The sequence below is a fragment of the Mus caroli genome, unplaced genomic scaffold, assembly GCF_978045245.1.
Source record: "Mus caroli unplaced genomic scaffold, Mus_caroli_1 scaffold_6, whole genome shotgun sequence".
NCBI lineage: Eukaryota > Metazoa > Chordata > Mammalia > Rodentia > Muridae > Mus > Mus caroli.
Window position 1 is genome coordinate 46,911,245 of NW_028227261.1, and position 17,754 is coordinate 46,928,998.

Consider the following 17,754-nt stretch of genomic DNA (forward strand, 5'->3'; position numbering starts at 1 on the left):
CCCACAGTGTGATTCTGATTGGCGTTTCGAACACTCGCCACGCCCTCCTAGGGTTCATGACGTACTTCCGCCAATTTGCTTCGGCCCTCTCGGGTGCGGGGTGTGCGTAGTCCGGCGAAAGAGTTGTGAGCCACAGCTTCCGGTACAAAGCTGGTGGCTTTCCGCGGTCGCAAGGGATTCCTTGATGTTTCCCTAGCTTCCGGTAGTTCATCTTCTTCTTCTTCTTTTTTTTTTTTTAAATAAATACTGAATGTGACGTATTAAGCAAGCCGACGGAAATAGAATTGAAAGAGTTCTAAAATGGCGAACCGTACAGTGAAGGATGCCCACAGCATCCATGGCACCAACCCTCAGTATCTGGTGGAGAAGATCATCCGGACGCGAATCTATGAATCAAAGTACTGGAAAGAAGAGTGTTTTGGACTTACAGGTGAGCGACAGCGCGCAGCCCGCGTCTCGGTTTACGGGTGGTTTCTTCTGTCTGAGTGAGGAAGGATGGACCCTTTGGGGGTGATACTGGAAGAGTATGTCAACTATTCATATAAACTGCTCTGTGCCTGGACTTGTACTAGACGGGACACAGACAAATCTGACACGATCTTTTTCTCTTTTCTCTTTTCCGTTTTCCGAGACAGGGTTTCTCTGTAATAGCCCTGGCTGTCCTGGAACTCGCTTTGTAGAACTGCTGGCATCGAACTGCCTGTGTCTCCCGAGTGCTGGAATTAAAGGAATACACCAGCACCGGCAGGGCTGACCGATCTTTCTTTCTTTCTTTCTTTCTTTTTTTTTTTTGGGGGGGGGGGTCCGAGACAGGGTTTCTCTGTAGCCCTGGCTGTCTTCAAACTCACTTTGTAGACCAGGCTGTCCTCGAACTCGAACTCAGAAATCCGCCTGCCTCTGCCTCCCAAGTGCTGGGATTAAAGGCGTGCACCACCACGCCCGGCTAGACCGGACTTTCTTTTTTTTTTTTTTTTTAATTTTTTTTATTATGTATTTTCCTCAATTACATTTCCAATGCTATCCCAAAAGTCCCCCATAACCCTCCCCCCCCCCCACTTCCCTACCCACCCATTCCCATTTTTGGCCCTGGCGTTCCCCTGTACTGGGGCATATAAAGTTGGCAAGTCCAATGGGCCTCTCTTTCCAGTGATGGCCGACTAGGCCATCTTTTGATACATATGCCGCTAGAGTCAAGAGCTCCGGGGTACTGGTTAGTTCATAATGTTGTTGCACCTACAGGGTTGCAGATCTCTTTAGCTCCTTGAATACTTTCTCTAGCTCCTCCATTGGGGGACCTGTGATCCATCCAATAGCTGACTGTGAGCATCCACTTATGTGTTTGCTAAGCCCCGGCCTAGTCTCACAAGAGACAGCTATATCAGGGTCCTTTCAGCAAACACTTGCTAGTGTATGCAATGGTGTCATCGTTTGGAGGCTAATTATGGGATGGATCCCTGGATATGGCAGTCTCTAGTTGATTGACCGGACTTTCTTGATACTGAAGGATTTCTTTAGGCTTTTGCTGGGTCCTAGATTGTTTATCTCAGGATAAGAGACCGGATAAGAGTTCCTTTAATACAGCTTGAAGATGTTCAAGGAACGTCACCATTCCTATAATAAAATTTTTGCTGTTCTTAAATGGGTCAGTATTTTCATTTTTGACCCGCTTCCCCTAGTCCTTTAGGTTTCTTTTTTGTTGTTGTTTTTTCCCCGAGACAGGGTCTCACTATGTAACCTTGGATGGCCTGGAACTCTGTGTAGATGAGGTTGGCCTTGAACACACAGAGATTCTTCTGCCTTCCCCTTCTGGTCCCTAGGATTAAAGGCATGAGCCACCTCGCTGGCTCCTAAGTTCTTTAGAGTGGTATCTGTCAGCTGTCATAGCTTTGTTCAGCTTCACCTGGTGTGACTCTGGCTGTGGTTCTTGAGCATGTAAATCACTTAACCTCTTTTTTATTCTCATTATCCTTAGCTGGAAGTCAGGACGATGATTATTTGAGCTTTTGTGTTGTTTTAGACAGGATTTCTCTGTGTAGTCCTGGCTGTCCAGGAACTCACTCTGTAGACCAGGATGGCCCTGAACTCACAGAGATGTGCCTGCCTCTGTCTCCTGAGTTCTGGCATTAAAGTTGTACACCACCCCAGACCAGCATCTGGTAGTAATAAGAGGACTTTTCCCTCATGATTTGTTGTATAAAGATTGAGGACTCATGAGTCCTTGATGGACTAAACAATTAATGGAGGCTGGGACAAGGGGTCTGTCTCTCTCTGTAGTGCTGTAGTTCCAGGCATATGTAGCCCTGGCTGTTCTGAAACTCATTCTGCAGACTAGGCTGCCTCAGACCCAGAGATCTGCTTACCTCTGCCTCCTGAGTGCTGGGACTGAGAGCAAGTGTCACCATGCTCAGGGTTTTTTGTTTTTTTCCTTTTTAAGGCTGTAATTAATAAGCTCTTGTTCTCTTAATATTAAATTCTTATTGACTATTTAGGAACTCTAAACCTTTAGCTATTCAACCTTCCAACCAAGAAAAACTAAGGCCTTTAATATGTCTAAGATGTATGTCACTTTGTTTTTGGCTGTTTCAGCTGAACTTGTCGTGGACAAAGCCATGGAGTTAAAGTTCGTTGGTGGTGTGTACGGTGGAAACATAAAGCCGACTCCTTTTCTGTGTTTAACCCTGAAGATGCTGCAGATTCAGCCTGAGAAGGATATCATTGTTGAGTTCATAAAAAATGAAGATTTCAAGTGAGTATGTTAGCAAGTACAAAAATTCTAGTGGTTCAGAATTGGCTTTGTTACTAGGACTGTTGTGTTTCATTTCCACACGCTTTTGCCCTTGAACTTGTATTTTGTTTGCTGTGGTAATATAGACCTGACTCCCCCTTCCCCCAAACAGATTTCACAAATTAAATAAGTATACACACATAGTATTTGTACATAATGCACACATACACACAGATTCTCATCAAAGCGATTTGTTGGTAGGCATCAGATGTGGGAGTCATACAACATAAGATGTTAGTTGAAAGGTCAGATCTGTATCTTATTTAGACTTTGGTACCTATTGACTGTGACCCCATAGAATTTCTTTAATTATTTAAAGCCTATCAATGTAGGGTAAACGTAATTAGCTGTTTCATATTATCCATTCTCTAAGAATGCAGAGACAGGTATACTAGCTGATCCTATGCCGAACAAAATATGTTTTAAGGGCTTCATATATAGTGATTCATAGATCTGTGGCTGAGATCAAACCTGAGGGCAGAAAAATGCTAGGGGGCTGAGTCTGATTCCCCCCAATGTGAGCTGGAGAGGTAAAGCTGGCTTCAGAGGACGGTTTGGTTTGGTTTGGTTTGGTTTGGTTTTTTGAGATATTGCCTCACGATGTAGTCCTGGCTAACCTTATATTTATGGCAGTCCTCTATCCGCTGCCTCCTGAGTGCTAGGCTTCACTTAGGATTCCTGCCAGAATGCATATTCATTGCTGTACTGTTCTTTTCACATGATGAAGCTTGAATTTCAAATGGAGATTTGAGTAAGGAATTGGGTATATGAGATGAAAAAGGAGGGATAATACTTTAAAAAGACAACTAGAAATTAACTAACTTAGTAAGAACATATGCTCATACTGTTGATAACACTATGGTTTTCTTGCATTTATTCATGGCACCAAGGTGGTACATTAGGTAGCAGATTCTCCATTTTAGAGGTTGAGGAAACAAGTTCAGTGTCAGGTACTAAAGTTAGTAATTTATGAAATCAGAATTTTGACCTTTATCCAGAACCTACAGTTATGCCTATGTATGCATGTTCTAGCATTATTATAAAATGTATATTATGGTTACTGTGTTGTAAGTGTTACCTTTTTGGAATCTTAGGCTAATTCTGTAAAGTTTTACAGATGATATACCTGAAAGTTGAACAACATGTTGCAAGCCCTCACAGCTAGTGATTGGTAGATTAGGGAGTTGATTAGGTCTCCATATTTTAGCCATCATCTGTTCTACGATATCTTCAGAATTACAGCTTTATCTGATAACAAGAAGAAAAAAAAAACAATAAACATTTTTACCGACTGTTGTCATGAGAAAAGCCAGTTATAAAACTCAGGAAGTCTTGGAATGGCCTGCTGTTTCACTGTACTCTCTCTGGCAGGTATGTGCGGATGCTGGGGGCACTTTACATGCGGCTCACAGGAACTGCAATTGATTGCTACAAGTACTTGGAGCCTTTGTACAATGACTATCGAAAAATCAAGAGCCAGAACCGAAATGGAGGTATGAGGCCAAGTCTCTAGACTGTTGTTCCTCGGCTTGTCACTCGTTTTCACACGCGCTGAGTGTTCCTGTGCATGGGCATTGTCACTGTGTCCCTCAGGGGATGCATTAGCCTTGGTGGGCCTTAACTCCTTGGGAACATGGCTGCCTTCCTTTCCTGCTGCATTTCATGTTAAACACTGACTTAAGTCAGATATATTTTCCACATATGCATATATTTCCACAAGATGTAGAAGCTTCAAAATGGTTTCTTTATAAAACCTGCTTTAGCCTGACCAAGGTTAGTTTCCAAATCCTACAGCTTCACCTTCTTTCTTTCCCCTGCAGGCTGCTTCTCTGGGATTGTTTCCACACTGCGCTGCACTCTGTAGACTAAGTGGACCTACATTACTCATGTAGGGACTCCACTGAATATTCTAAGCATATCCAAGGAGATGTTTCTACCTTTTGTAGCTACATCTTTGTTTTGCTTTGTTTTGAGGACTGTACTGTAGCTGAGAATGACTTCAAACTTCTGATTCTCTGGCCTCTGCCTCTCAAATATGGGAATTACAGGAGTGCACTACCATGCATGTCTTGGGAGTGAATAGTATTGGAGAATTGAACCTAGGGAGGGCAGCATGCATGTGAGGTCAGTGCTCTGCCACTGAGCTACTGGCCTTGTCCTTGGAGATACACCTGTGCTGAGGAAGGATTTCTAGTAATATAATCAGAGACTCTCCAGTGGAGAGACACCTATCTTCTTCGGGATATAGAAGATTAACAATTTAGTGTGAGTTGTATATATCCCTATTCAAAATGGCTTAAAACGAAAGTATTGCAGATTTCAGGGCATTTTAGATTTTAGAATGGTCATATAAACTATCAGTTGATCATCTCTATCCAGAAACCTCAAATACTCCTTAGGAATTCTCAATCTGTATTATACTTTAAACTTTTATTAATTTATTTCTTCACTGGAATATATATATATTGAGAGTTGGTAATATGCCAGGTGTTATGTCACGAACTAGAAGCAACATGGTGAACAGGTGGATATGACTGTGGTATCTAAGATGCTCTGTGGTGGTCCTGTGCATGACAATATGTTGAGCAGTATCCTGGCCCACTTACTACTAGACTTAATTACACTTTCTTTAAGTAGGGTGATAGAGGTATGCAAAGTCACTTGAGCCATACAACTAAGTTAATATTGCTATGGAGATTCTAAAAAATTGTCATTTTATGTTATAAAAAAATATTTTTAATATTTTGTCTATATTGTGATTGTAAGCACATATGTGCTATTGTGCATGTGTAGAAGTCAAAAGACAAACCTGAGAGTTATTGGAGTTTGTTTTGTTTTGCTTTTCCTATTGTGAGTTCTAGGACTCAAACTCATATCATCAGGCATGGGTAGCAAGTGCTTCAACCTACTCAGCTATCTCACCACGGCCTCTAAGAGAGAAATATAGTATATTTGGGGACATTATGGATTAGTGTGAGAAATTACTATTAAGTGATCTAGTTAATTTAAATTGAGTGATAATTCTTGAGTTATCTAATCTAGTCAAGACTGTATGACATAATTCAAGACCAATTGTGTCTACCTTTATGTTTGTGTCTTCTGTTTTTTTGCTTCTGCTACCTGGAACAGCCTCATTCATCTCTTTTTTTTTTTTAAGATTTATTTTATGTATATGAGTACACTGTAGCTGTACTGATGGTTGAGAGCCATCATGTGGTTGCTGGGATTTGAAATCAGAACCTTCAGAAGAGCAGTCAGCACTCTTAACCACTGAGCCATCGCTCTAGACCGCTCATTCATCTCTTAGTCTCTTTCTAAAGAGGCTTGACTAGGCTGCTACCTCCTGTCAAGGCTGAGACCCATATGGTTGAAGAGGATAAATTCTGGAAAGTCTGTCTTCTGGCCGCTACATATATTCTGTAGCAAAAGCTTATGCATGGGTGTGGTATATGTAAATAATAAATGTAATTAAACATTTTTAAAGAGGTAAGGCACAAAGTTGGGGACAAGGTTGGGGATTTAACGTAGTGATAAAGCACTAGCAAGCACAGGGCCCTACTTTCCGTTCTTGTCTCCAAAAGAAAGGAAGGAAGTAAAGAGGTGTGGCATGGAGGGAGCTTCATATTAAATTTCATGATTCTTTTACTCTTTGTGTAACTAAGTCATTTCCAGGTTGCTTAATCTAATCATTTTTCTCTTCCAGAGTTTGTACTGATGCATGTAGATGAGTTCATTTATGAACTACTGCACAGTGAGAGAGTCTGTGATATCATTTTGCCCCGGCTACAGGTATGAGACAAAGGTCACCTTTTACTTCTCACATAAACACAAATGCCCACTGAAGCACTGAGGTTTCAAGAGTTGTCTGAAGTCCTTACACCAACATTTACAAAGGATAGGGAATGACAGAGAAGCAGGTAATGTTTCATGGGTAGGCTTTGAAAATGAATAGAGGAAAGGATGTCTTATCCCAAATATATGTGGAATATTGTTTTTTCAAATTGGTAAGCTAGGCTATGAAACAGAAAAAAGATCACTTAGAATGAGAAAAAAAACACTCAATCCCTTAAACATCTTGTGTCTTGTTTATCATCTTGCTTCACACCCAAAGTGATGACTATTCATGAAGCAACTGAAAAAGGAGAACCTTTAGGCCTGAGAAAATGGCTTAGTGGGCAAAACACTTGCCGTACAAGCCTGACACCCTGAGTTCATATCCTCAGAACCCACACAGAAGGAAGACACAGGATAAGTGCCAGGAGCTTACAGGTCACCTAACCTAGCGTCCACAGCAGTGAGCAAGAGACCTGCATCAAACAGTGGAGGCAAGAAATGACACCCAGACCATCCTGTGACATCACATGTACACTCTGGCATATGTGCTTCACAGATAAAATTGTAAAATATTGAAAGAACTAAACAACCTTCCCGAAAGTTTATTGTGGCAGGCATAATAATTGTGGTGCTGGACTTTAGTCCCAGCACTTGGAACCTGCTCTAGCTCCAGGACAACTAAGCCTCATGGTGAGACCATCTCACAAGACAAATAAGCCTCACCACCAGAAAACCCTCCAAACAAAAACCGCCCAGTGTTAGCGAAACGGTTCAGTGGTTAAGAGTGCTTGATCTGTAAACATAAGGACCTGAGTTCAAGTCCCCAAGCACCCGTGTAAAAAGCATGGCTGCTAAGTACCTATAACCCAAGCTTGGCAGGCAGAAACAGACAGATGTTTAGAACTTGCTGGCCAGATAGTATAGCCAAAATGGCAAGCTTCCTGCTCAGGTAAAGACTTGTCTCACTGAAGTAAAGTGGAAAGCAACAGAAGACACTGAGGCCTATTCTGGCATAGGTAAGCTGGCACATGTATTTGTGTCACACACACAAATGAGCAAATTTGCCTTTATAAAATTAAAACATTTACTTTTCATGTTATTTTTATTAATCATTATTAATGCTGGGGGTATGTGAACGTCCCAGGGCATATAGGGGCCAGAGGACAATCAGTTTTTACCTTCCACCAGAGAATGCCAGAAGAGGGCATTGGATCCTTTGGAACTAGTGAGCCACCATGTGGGTACTCAGCTGAACTCAGGTCCTTTCCAAGTGCAGCAAGTTCTCTTAATAGCTGAATCATCTCTTCAGCCCTGAAGGTAACATTTTTGATGACACACAAATTGATTGACAATGTATTGACCTTACAGTATAAGACCACAGGAAATAGAAACAATTGAAAATGAACTTGTTCCCTTCAGCAATCTGTTTATGTTTGCAGGGGACCTTTAAAAAACATATGGAGGGGCTGGAGAGATGGCTCAGCGGTTAAAAGCACTGACTGCTCTTCGGAAGGTTCTGAGTTCAAATCCCAGCAACCACATGGTGGCTCACAACCATCTGTAATGAGATCAGACACCCTCTTCTGGTGTGTCTGAAGACAGCTATGATGTACTTACATATAGTAAATAAATAAATCTTTTAAAAAGGGGGGGGCATATGGATTCCAGGTATATTAATATACCAGAGCTGTGGTTCCAAAGCTTTTCTATCAACCCCAGAGGTTCAGTGTTAGGATCAGGCTATGGAAGAAATGGCAATGACTGTTGACTTTGTGGTCCCTGTAGAAACGGTATGTGCTGGAAGAAGCTGAGCAACTGGAGCCTCGAGTTAGTGCCCTAGAAGAGGACATGGATGATGTGGAGTCTAGTGAGGAAGAGGAGGAGGAAGATGAGAAGGTAAGGCTGGGAAGGAAGGAAGGAAATAGCCCTTATTTTGTAAGCTTTAGTTTTTAAATTAATGATAACCTTTCCTTTTTATGTTCTTTGTGGATTAATTACTTTTGGGTTCCTTTTGGACAGGGAAAGCTCTATTGTGTGGATAAGACTAGCAAGACATTTCAGTTCTGCTTCAGGAATAGTAGGATCACAGGCCTGTGCCTAAAAAATAAGAATGCTGTATTCTTACTAAAATTAGGAGTTTTGGTGTCAAATACCCCTTTGGCTTGAATACCTTTTTCTGCCATAGTAGTAGTATAGTCTTAATAGTCCTGATTTTTCTCCCTTTGAGTTAGGGATTGATTGCATCCACAGTGTTACTTATGCTGAATGCATACTCTATCCCTGAGGTCTACTCAGTCTCTACTGCTGCATTACAGTGTTACTTATGCTGAATGCATACTCTATCCCTGAGGTCCACTCAGTCTCTACTGCTGCGTTACAGTGTTACTTATGCTGAATGCATACTCTATCCCTGAGGTCCACTCAGTCTCTACTGCTGCGTTACACTGCTTGTCTTCTGTAAAGCAAGGAGTACAGTACTTTTCTCTGAAGACTGTTTTGTGTTCATGAAGGTATATTCCCATATAATTGGTGTCTTAGTCAGGGTTTCTATTCCTGCACAAACATCATGACCAAGAAGCAAGTTGGGGAGGAAAGGGTTTATTCGGCTTACACTTCCATGCTGCTGTTCATCACCAAAGGAAGTCAGGACTGGAACTCAGACAGGTCAGGGAGCAGGAGCTGATACAGAGGCCATGGAGGGATGTTCTTTACTGGCTTGCCTCCCCTGGCTTGCTCAGCCTACTCTCTTATAGAACCCAAGACTACCAGCCCAGGGATGGTCCCACCCACAAGGGGCCTTTCCCCCTTGATCACTAATTGAGAAAATGCCTTACAGCTGGATCTCATGGAGGCATTTCCTCAACTGAAGCTCCTTTCTCTGTGATAACTCCAGCTGTGTCAAGTTGACACAAAAATAGCCAGTACAATTGACCCCTTGTCAACTTGACACACAAACACATCACTAGTAAGCCTCAACTCTTACATTCTTTTTTTTTTTTTTTTTTTTTTTTTGTGGTTTTTCGAGACAGGGTTTCTCTGTGTAGCTCTGGCTGTCCTAGAACTCACTTTGTAGACCAGGCTGGCCTCGAACTCAGAAATCCGCCTGCCTCTGCCTCCCGAGTGCTGGGATTAAAGGCGTGCGCCACCACGCCCGGCTAACTCTTACATTCTTATTCATCCCCAAGATCTAAATAACTTTAAAAGTCCCACAGTCTTTACATATTCTTAAATTTTCAATCTCTTTAAAATATCCATCTCTTTTAAAATCCAAAGTCTCTTTACAATTAAAAGTCTCTTAACTGTGGGTTCCACTAAAACAGTTTCTTCCTTCAAGAGGGAAAATATCAGGGCACAGTCACAATCAAAGCAAAAATCAATCTCTAACCGTCCAACGTCTGGGATCCAACTCACGATCTTCTGGGCTCCTCCAAGGGCTTGGGTCACTTCTCCAGCCATGCCCTTTGTAGCACACATGTTGTCCTCTGGGCTCCAGATGCCTGTACTCCACTGCTGCTGCTGCTCTTGGTGGTCATCTCGTGGTACTGGCATCTCCAAAACACTGCGTGACCCCTTCAGTCCTGGGCCTTCAATTACAACTGGGGCTGCACCTTCACCAATGGCCTTCCATGGCCTCTCACAGTGCCGAGCCTGAGCTGCTGTGTGACCCCTTCATGCCTTCAAAACCAGTACCACCTGGGTGACCCTTACACATTACCAAGTCCCGCTGCAGAAGGAGTACAACCTTGCCTATCTCTGGAACACAGCCTCTTTGTGCTTGCAGAAAACACTTCCCAGAAGATGTCACCTCAATGATGCTGGTCTCTTCTTAATCACCACTAATTTCTTAGCTCCAGCTAACCAGCATCAATAGTCCCAGTAATGCAAAGTTTTTGCTTTAGTAGTTCTGGTATCTTGTTAATCACAGCTGATTCTTCAGCCCCAGCTAACCAGAACTACAAAATCTTCACAATAAAAACAGCAATGGCCCTGAAGAGAGTCTTTAATTTTCCCCCTGAAATTTCACAAACCAGGCCTCCATCTTCTGTACTGTTCTCAGCATTATCTTCCAAGCTCCTACACAACATCTGACAGAGCTCTTAACAACGAATGGATCTTCAAGCCCAAAGTTCCAAAGTCCTTCCACAGTCCTCCCCAAAACATGGTCAGGTTGTCACAGGAATACCCCACTCTGCTGGTACCAATTTGTCTTAGTCAGGGTTTCTATTCCTGCACAAACATCATGACCAAGAAGCAAGTTGGGGAGGAAAGGGTTTATTCGGCTTACACTTCCATGCTGCTGTTCATCACCAAAGGAAGTCAGGACTGGAACTCAGACAGGTCAGGGAGCAGGAGCTGATACAGAGGCCATGGAGGGATGTTCTTTACTGGCTTGCCTCCCCTGGCTTGCTCAGCCTGCTCTCTTATAGAACCCAAGACTACCAGCCCAGGGATGGTCCCACCCACAAGGGGCCTTTCCCCCTTGATCACTAATTGAGAAAATGCCTTACAGTTGGATCTCATGGAGGCATTTCCTCAACTGAAGCTCCTTTCTCTGTGATAACTCCAGCTGTGTCAAGTTGACACAAAAATAGCCAGTACAATTGGTAAATGAATAGTAGCTATCAAAAAACTTGGACAAAACATGCTTGAACATACTCTTAAGGAGAGAAGTTACCTGCTGCATAGTCATATTTTGTCAGAATTAATAATTATAGTGCTGAAAAATTGAAAACAACCCACCTCAGCTGTCAGTATGTAAGGAGTCAGGTCGATTGTTGAGATGATTTCTAAGCAGCCATTAAAATAATGGAAATGGGAGTGCTTATAGTACCTGCTCTTAAGCATTTGCAATTACATTCTAAGAACACTGCAAGAACCAGAAGGACATATAAGAAATGCTTGGCGTGGTGACACATGCCTTTAATTTGAACCCTCTAGAGAGACAGAAACAGCTCTGTGAGTTTGAGACGAGCTAGAGTTGCACAGTGAGACCTTGTCTCTAAAACTAAAAAATTAACCTCAAATTGGGTTTTATATTGATAAAACAGTAATATAATTGTTTTTCCTCAACATGGAGTTTTCTGTTCCTGTCCCTTGCGGTATTATTTGTTTATCCTCATTTTCCTCCACTTATGTATTTGACATCTTTACTACAATTCCAAGTTGTATATGCTGTATGTAGATAATATTCTAGGTATTGTTACACTTTTGCTTCTCTTTCCGTTCTTGGTTTGGTGTTTTTTTGTTTTATTTTTGTTGTTGTTGTCTGTCTTCAAGATGGGTTATATACCTTTGGCTGTCCTGGAATTATATAGACCAGAATGGTCTCAAACTCATTAAAGGATCCACCTGCTTCAGTGTCAGCTGGGATGAAATGCATACAGCACCATACCCAGCTCCTGCTGCTCTAGACACTTTGGGTAGCACGAGAGGGAATTATTTTAAAGCTTAAAATCCACTATGGCTTTGCATTTAACAGTAATGAACTCACATTCCTAAGGAAATGGGCCTTATTTCTTACTGTAGTCAGTCACAGGCAGGTGATACTGTTATCAATAAGAAGGTCATGGAGAACTGGATATCGTTAATTCTTTTTTTGTCACTAGAACTACCAACCTATGTACTCAAATCACTGTTGTAAAGTCACTTGAGAGATATACATGGGACAGAATAGTAAGGGGACTGTAACCATTTTCTTCATGACTGCCTTTAATAAAAGCCAGTATTCATCTATCTCTTCTCAAGCTGGAAAGAGTGCCATCACCTGACCATCGAAGAAGAAGCTACAGAGACTTGGACAAGCCAAGGCGTTCACCTGCACTGCGCTACAGGCGGAGCCGGAGTCGTTCTCCCAGAAGGTAGGGCTGGAATACTTTGCCAGTGTTTATGTTTCCCTATTACTACTCAACCATCACCCTTAAAACTTCATTGGTAGACAAAAAACCCAAAAAAACAACAAAAAACTTTTCTTGGGGCTAGGACAGATGGCTAAGTATGTAAGACCACTGGCTGCTCTTCTGGAAGACCCAGCTGGGTTCACTTCCCCTCCACCCAGATGATAGCTCACAACTGTAACTCAAGTTCGAGGGGTTCCCACACCCTCACACCTATGTACATAAAACAAAACAAAAAACCCATTTCTTTAGTTTGTCATCAGTGAATTAAGCTGGACTTGGATAGACAGTTCAGTTATATTTGCTCACCTGTTTTCTGATTATGTATTTCCCATATAGTATAGAGTGGCCATAATATGAATGGCTAGGGCAGCTCCCTGTACCTCCTGTGCTCCACCAGGTTCAATTGGCTAAGTTCTGACAGAATTCAAGAGCCAATAGGTCCTTTCATGTAAATGTTTTTCCAGTATTTATTTATGGCACATTTGCTATTATCACTCTGCTCAAATTAAGTTGCATGCTCAAACAGTGTTAGAAGTAGAAGTATACTACATTTCAGACATAGAACAAGAATCAGAAGACACAGTGTTCAGTCCCCAGGACTTCTCCCTCTTAAAAAAAGAAAAAGGTTTTATTTTTTCAATGTTCAATATCCAGTACAATAACCTGTTCTTCTTTTTGCCACAGGCGGAGTAGATCCCCTAAAAGAAGAAGGTAGGTCCTTAATCAGTTCTGAAAGGGGAAATGGTGGTATTGTAAAACATGTGCTGAACTAACTGTTCTTTTTCCATAGTCCTTCTCCCCGAAGAGAAAGGCATAGGAGCAAGAGTCCACGACGCCATCGGAGCAGGTCTAGAGACAGACGACACAGATCCCGCTCTAAATCCCCAGGTGTAGTATTTGGGCCTTTTATTGCTTGTCTTAGTAACTAAATCTATAAGGAGCATTAAGACTTCTGCAACATGAAATGCCAAGCTGGACTACTACCTAGCAGAAAAGGAGAGGGACATGGAATTCAAAAGTTCACATTAGACATTTCTGAGCTTCGTTATACAGAAATGGGATTTCAGTTTTTTATCCAAATTGCACAAATAAGGACCAGTATAATAGAGGTTAAATCGTAAGGTAATTAAAGTTTTGTCCAGGTAGCCATAATGCTCTGGATATATGATGTCATTATTGCATTCCCTGCCACAACTATCAGTATGGAGAGGTGTGAGAGTAAGTAGATCCTCAGAATAGGCCAAAAAGGGAATGTGAGGAGAGGAACGAAGGCGGGGGGGGGGGGGGGGGTGCTCAGAGTGAGAGAACTGAAACACTCAGACAATGACCTTTTCTTCCCTAGGTCACCACCGTAGTCACAGACATAGAAGCCACTCAAAGTCTCCTGAAAGGTATGGGCTAAACCTCTATTTTAAGAATTTAGAGGCTGGCAAGTTAACTAATTGGGTAAATAAAGTACTTGTCATGAAAGCATGAGGACTAGAATTCAGTCTGTAGCAACTGTTCACGGCCAGGCACACCTGAAATTTTAGTGCTAGAGAGACAGACCCTTGACCTTGCTGGCCAATCAGTCTAGCCAGGCTTAGGACTTCAGATTCAGTGAGAGACTGTCTCAAAAAATGAAGTGGAGAGTGATTTAGAAGACATTCGATGTTGACCTCTGCCTTGTGTGTGTGTGTGTGTGTGTGTGTGTGTGGCTTTAAATACTACTAAGATGAGAAATTTTGTTTGATGTGGGTATTTGCAGTTATCACAAGACAAAAATAGGCTTTTTTTTCCCTCTGAAAATTCCTAGAACTTACCCACCCCGCAACAGGGTTTCTCTATTTAACAGTCCTGGCTGTCCTCACTTTGTAGACCAGCCTGGCCTTGAATACAGATTTGTCTGCCTCTGCTGGGATTAAAGGCATGTGCCACCATACCCAGCTTAAGATTGATTTTTACTTTTAATTGTATTAATGTGTGTATCTGAGGTGAGTGCAGATGCCAGTGGAGGTCAAAGGTATGAAATCCCCAGGGACTGCAGTTATTGTGAGCCACCAAATGTGGATGCTAGGAACTGAACCAACTTCTACAACTCAACAGCCGAGGGCCTGAAAACAAAAACTAAACAGGCCCAGGGAGCTCAGTGGCTTCAAGGACACAGTACTTGCTATGCAAAGTAAGTACTAACCCTGTATAGCCCTGGCTGTCCTGGAACTCACTCAGTAGACCAGGCTGACCTCCAACTCAGAAATCCTCCTGCCTCTGCCCCCCAAGGGCTGGGATTAAAGGCATGCGCCACCGTGTCCCACTGCAAAGTAAGTACAGATCCTTAGAAACCACTTTTTAAAAGCCAGGCAGGCGATGGAATCCCAACCCTGAAAGCAGAGACAGGATCCTCAAGGCAGACTAGTTATCTAGACTAGTTTCTAGTTTCCTGTTGCTGGGATAAATGGCATGACCCAGAGCAACACATTTCTTTCAGATTATACTTCAGGTTCACTCCTTGTCCTTATGTTTCCAGTCCTTGATTGAGGAAACCGTAGGAACTCAAGCAGGGACTGTGGAGGAGAGCTGCCTACTGTCTTGCTTTCTTACACAGCCTAGGCTCAACTACCTTGGGATAATGCTGTCCTCAGTGGGCTTGGCCCTTCCACCTCAATCGAGACATGTTCTCACAGACATAGCCAAGGCCAGTCTACTGTGGACAGATCCTCTGTTAAGATTCCTTTTTCCCAGGAGACTGGGTTGTGTCAACTGGACAACGGACTCAATAAATAAAATGAAGACATGAAAGTCACAGCTTCCAGCCTGCATATGCACTCAAGTATATGTGCTCATTCAACGTCATGTAACATACACAAATACAAGTAAAATTGCACTGGGTATGGTGATAAACCTGTAATCCCAGCACTGAGGAGGAAAAAGTGGGAGATGTCACTAAAATCACCACAGTATATCTAACGTTCATGTCATCTGTACTCAGTGTCATCTTATTTGCTACTTATTGGAGGATTTTCATCTATTCCATTTCAGGTCTAAGAAAAGCCACAAGAAGAGCCGGAGAGGAAATGAGTAATGGATTCATCTTGATTTTAGTCCAGATGACCTCCTGTGGCTATGAGAGCATCTGTTTAAGTGGGATGATCGAGATCTCCTCTTCAGGCAGCTATGAGTATTTTGGGTTTTTCAAAATCAACTTCTTTTGTTGGGTTTTGTTTTTATTTTAATATTACAGAGGTGCTAAGTTTTGTATCTCTTTGGATTATAACCAACAGCTTTGAAGAGTGTTTTTGACCAAATCAAGGTCAAGTTTTGGCCTAACCCACTATGGTTATTCATACTTAGCAGGGTCAAGACGACCTGGGAATTTGAGAGGTAAAAAGATGTGATCCTTTCATTTGTAATTAAACTTGCCGCAGTTCTCATTTTCTCTGGCTTTTTGTTTCTTCTCTATAATTAACTGCTTTGAGAATCCTCTGTTTTCTGCTGCTGCTATGTAAACATGATATGTAAACACCCAGCTAGTAAAACATAGTAATTCCTACTTCTCATTAGGAATTACTACAGCAGTAGTGGTAAACATACCACTACTACAGCATAGTGGTAAACATATTTTGTAAACATACAAAATACCTAGTTAGTAGTTTTGCAAGAACAGAATATATTGAAACATAAAGCTTTTTCTAGATTTTTTAATTCAGGTTCATTAAACAATTCAACATGATTGCACTTAACATCCTTCATACAAGCCAGGTATCATGGTTCACACCTGTAATCTCAACACAGGCTGAAGCAGAGCACTGTTTCTGGTTTTGACCTAAATTGCTAGATAACAGAAGAGACTGCTTTTAGAAGGTATGGGAGTGAAAGGGTTGTGGTAGGAATGAAAATAACACTCAATTTAGTAAGTATGAGACAGTTGTGGTCTTTCTGTATGGGTGAAAATAGGGACTAGTGGAGTCCAACATAGTGATCGAGGCTATCACGACTGGCAGTTGTGGAGGATTTAGATGCCCAGAGACATTGTATGAGTAGATGTAAGAACTAACAGCAGTGCCACAGGCAATGCCAATACTTGTGACTAGTAATACAGGTCACCTAGTAAATATTGGAATTAGCAATTCACAAAGGTAAGAGAAATCAAAGACACAAGTCCATAGGAGCTGATACTTGATTGAGAGTATTAAGATCCTAACTAGAGCAGCTCCTTTTGCCTGTACTTACCTTTTCTCCTTTAAGATGGGAGAAATGACTGACTTTGCAACTCTACACCTAGGAGAAATTGTAAATATCAGCAGCCTTATTAGGATCCAGCTTCTCAGGGAATCATATCTGGTTACAGGATAAATATTTCTATTGTTCTCTGTTAACTGGGGTACTTTTATAGCAATTCTAACAGTTGTGCTTTCATATTCTTCAGTGATTAAAAACTTGATACATAAATTAATAAAGTTGTAAGACGTATTATGGATTATAGATAGAATTCTATCTTGTGACTTTTAAAATTAAATACAAGCATCCTCACTCAGGTCTGGCTAAAATTCCTCAAAGCTTCTTTCTTACTGAGGTGATGTAGGTGTAAAGATAACTCCTGCTGCATGACCCATGCCATAGGCCAACCAAGTACCATCAGTACTGTGTAAAAAATATTTACTATTAAGGTAGATTCAGGTAACAAACCTATAGTAAAAAGATCCCAACACTATTTTAAGAGAAACCTTTCCCGCATACATTCATAGTAGAATCTGGATCAATGGGCAGCAGGAAACATAATATCTCTGCTATTTGATACTAACAGATGAGATAACGGTGAGCATGGCATGTTTACTACTAGAGACCAATTTGGGAAACCACAAATTTGCAGAGATAAGATTTTAGGGACAAATTTCTATTATCTGTTTTACATATTAAAGTACTTTGGTTATCACAGTCTTAGAAGTATGTTCTACATCTTCATTGTACATATGTATATAGTCTTTGTGCTGATGCAAGCTTTAGGAAAAAATTAATAGGGCGTGCAGTGGCAGCACAAGCCTTTAATCCCAACACTCAAGAGGCAGAGGCAGGTATCTTTGAGGTGAGCCTGGTCTACGGAGTGAGACAGGACAATCAGGGCTACACAGAGAAACCCTGTCTTGAAAAAGAAAAAAGTTATATAAAATTCAATAATATTAGTTTTGTTATTGAGATTTTTAAAAAAGATTTGTGTGTATATGTGCATGTCTCTGAATATGTATATGTACTGACAGGGGC

At 41.6% G+C, this 17,754-nt stretch overlaps 1 protein-coding gene across 1 annotated transcript; it reads left to right on the forward strand.

Annotated features, from left to right (window-relative positions):
* Positions 1 to 77: 77 nt before the first annotated feature.
* On the forward strand, positions 78 to 16,965 carry Prpf38a (pre-mRNA processing factor 38A). The gene is made up of 10 exons (XM_021161082.2): positions 78 to 430; positions 2,587 to 2,746; positions 4,157 to 4,278; positions 6,489 to 6,574; positions 8,405 to 8,515; positions 12,365 to 12,477; positions 13,201 to 13,227; positions 13,307 to 13,404; positions 13,859 to 13,907; positions 15,535 to 16,965. The coding sequence occupies exons 1-10, from the start codon at positions 301 to 303 to the stop codon at positions 15,575 to 15,577; spliced, it is 939 nt and encodes a 312-aa protein (XP_021016741.1). The 5' UTR covers positions 78 to 300; the 3' UTR covers positions 15,578 to 16,965.
* The last annotated feature ends 789 nt before the right edge of the window (positions 16,966 to 17,754 follow it).

Coding starts and splice junctions, on each gene's coding strand:
- Prpf38a (XM_021161082.2), top strand. CDS start 301: ATGGCGAACCGTACAGTGAAGGATGCCCACAGCATCCATGGCACCAAC. Junction 6,575..8,404: donor TCATTTTGCCCCGGCTACAG/GTATGAGACAAA, acceptor TGGTCCCTGTAG/AAACGGTATGTGCTGGAAGA. Junction 13,228..13,306: donor AGATCCCCTAAAAGAAGAAG/GTAGGTCCTTAA, acceptor CTTTTTCCATAG/TCCTTCTCCCCGAAGAGAAA.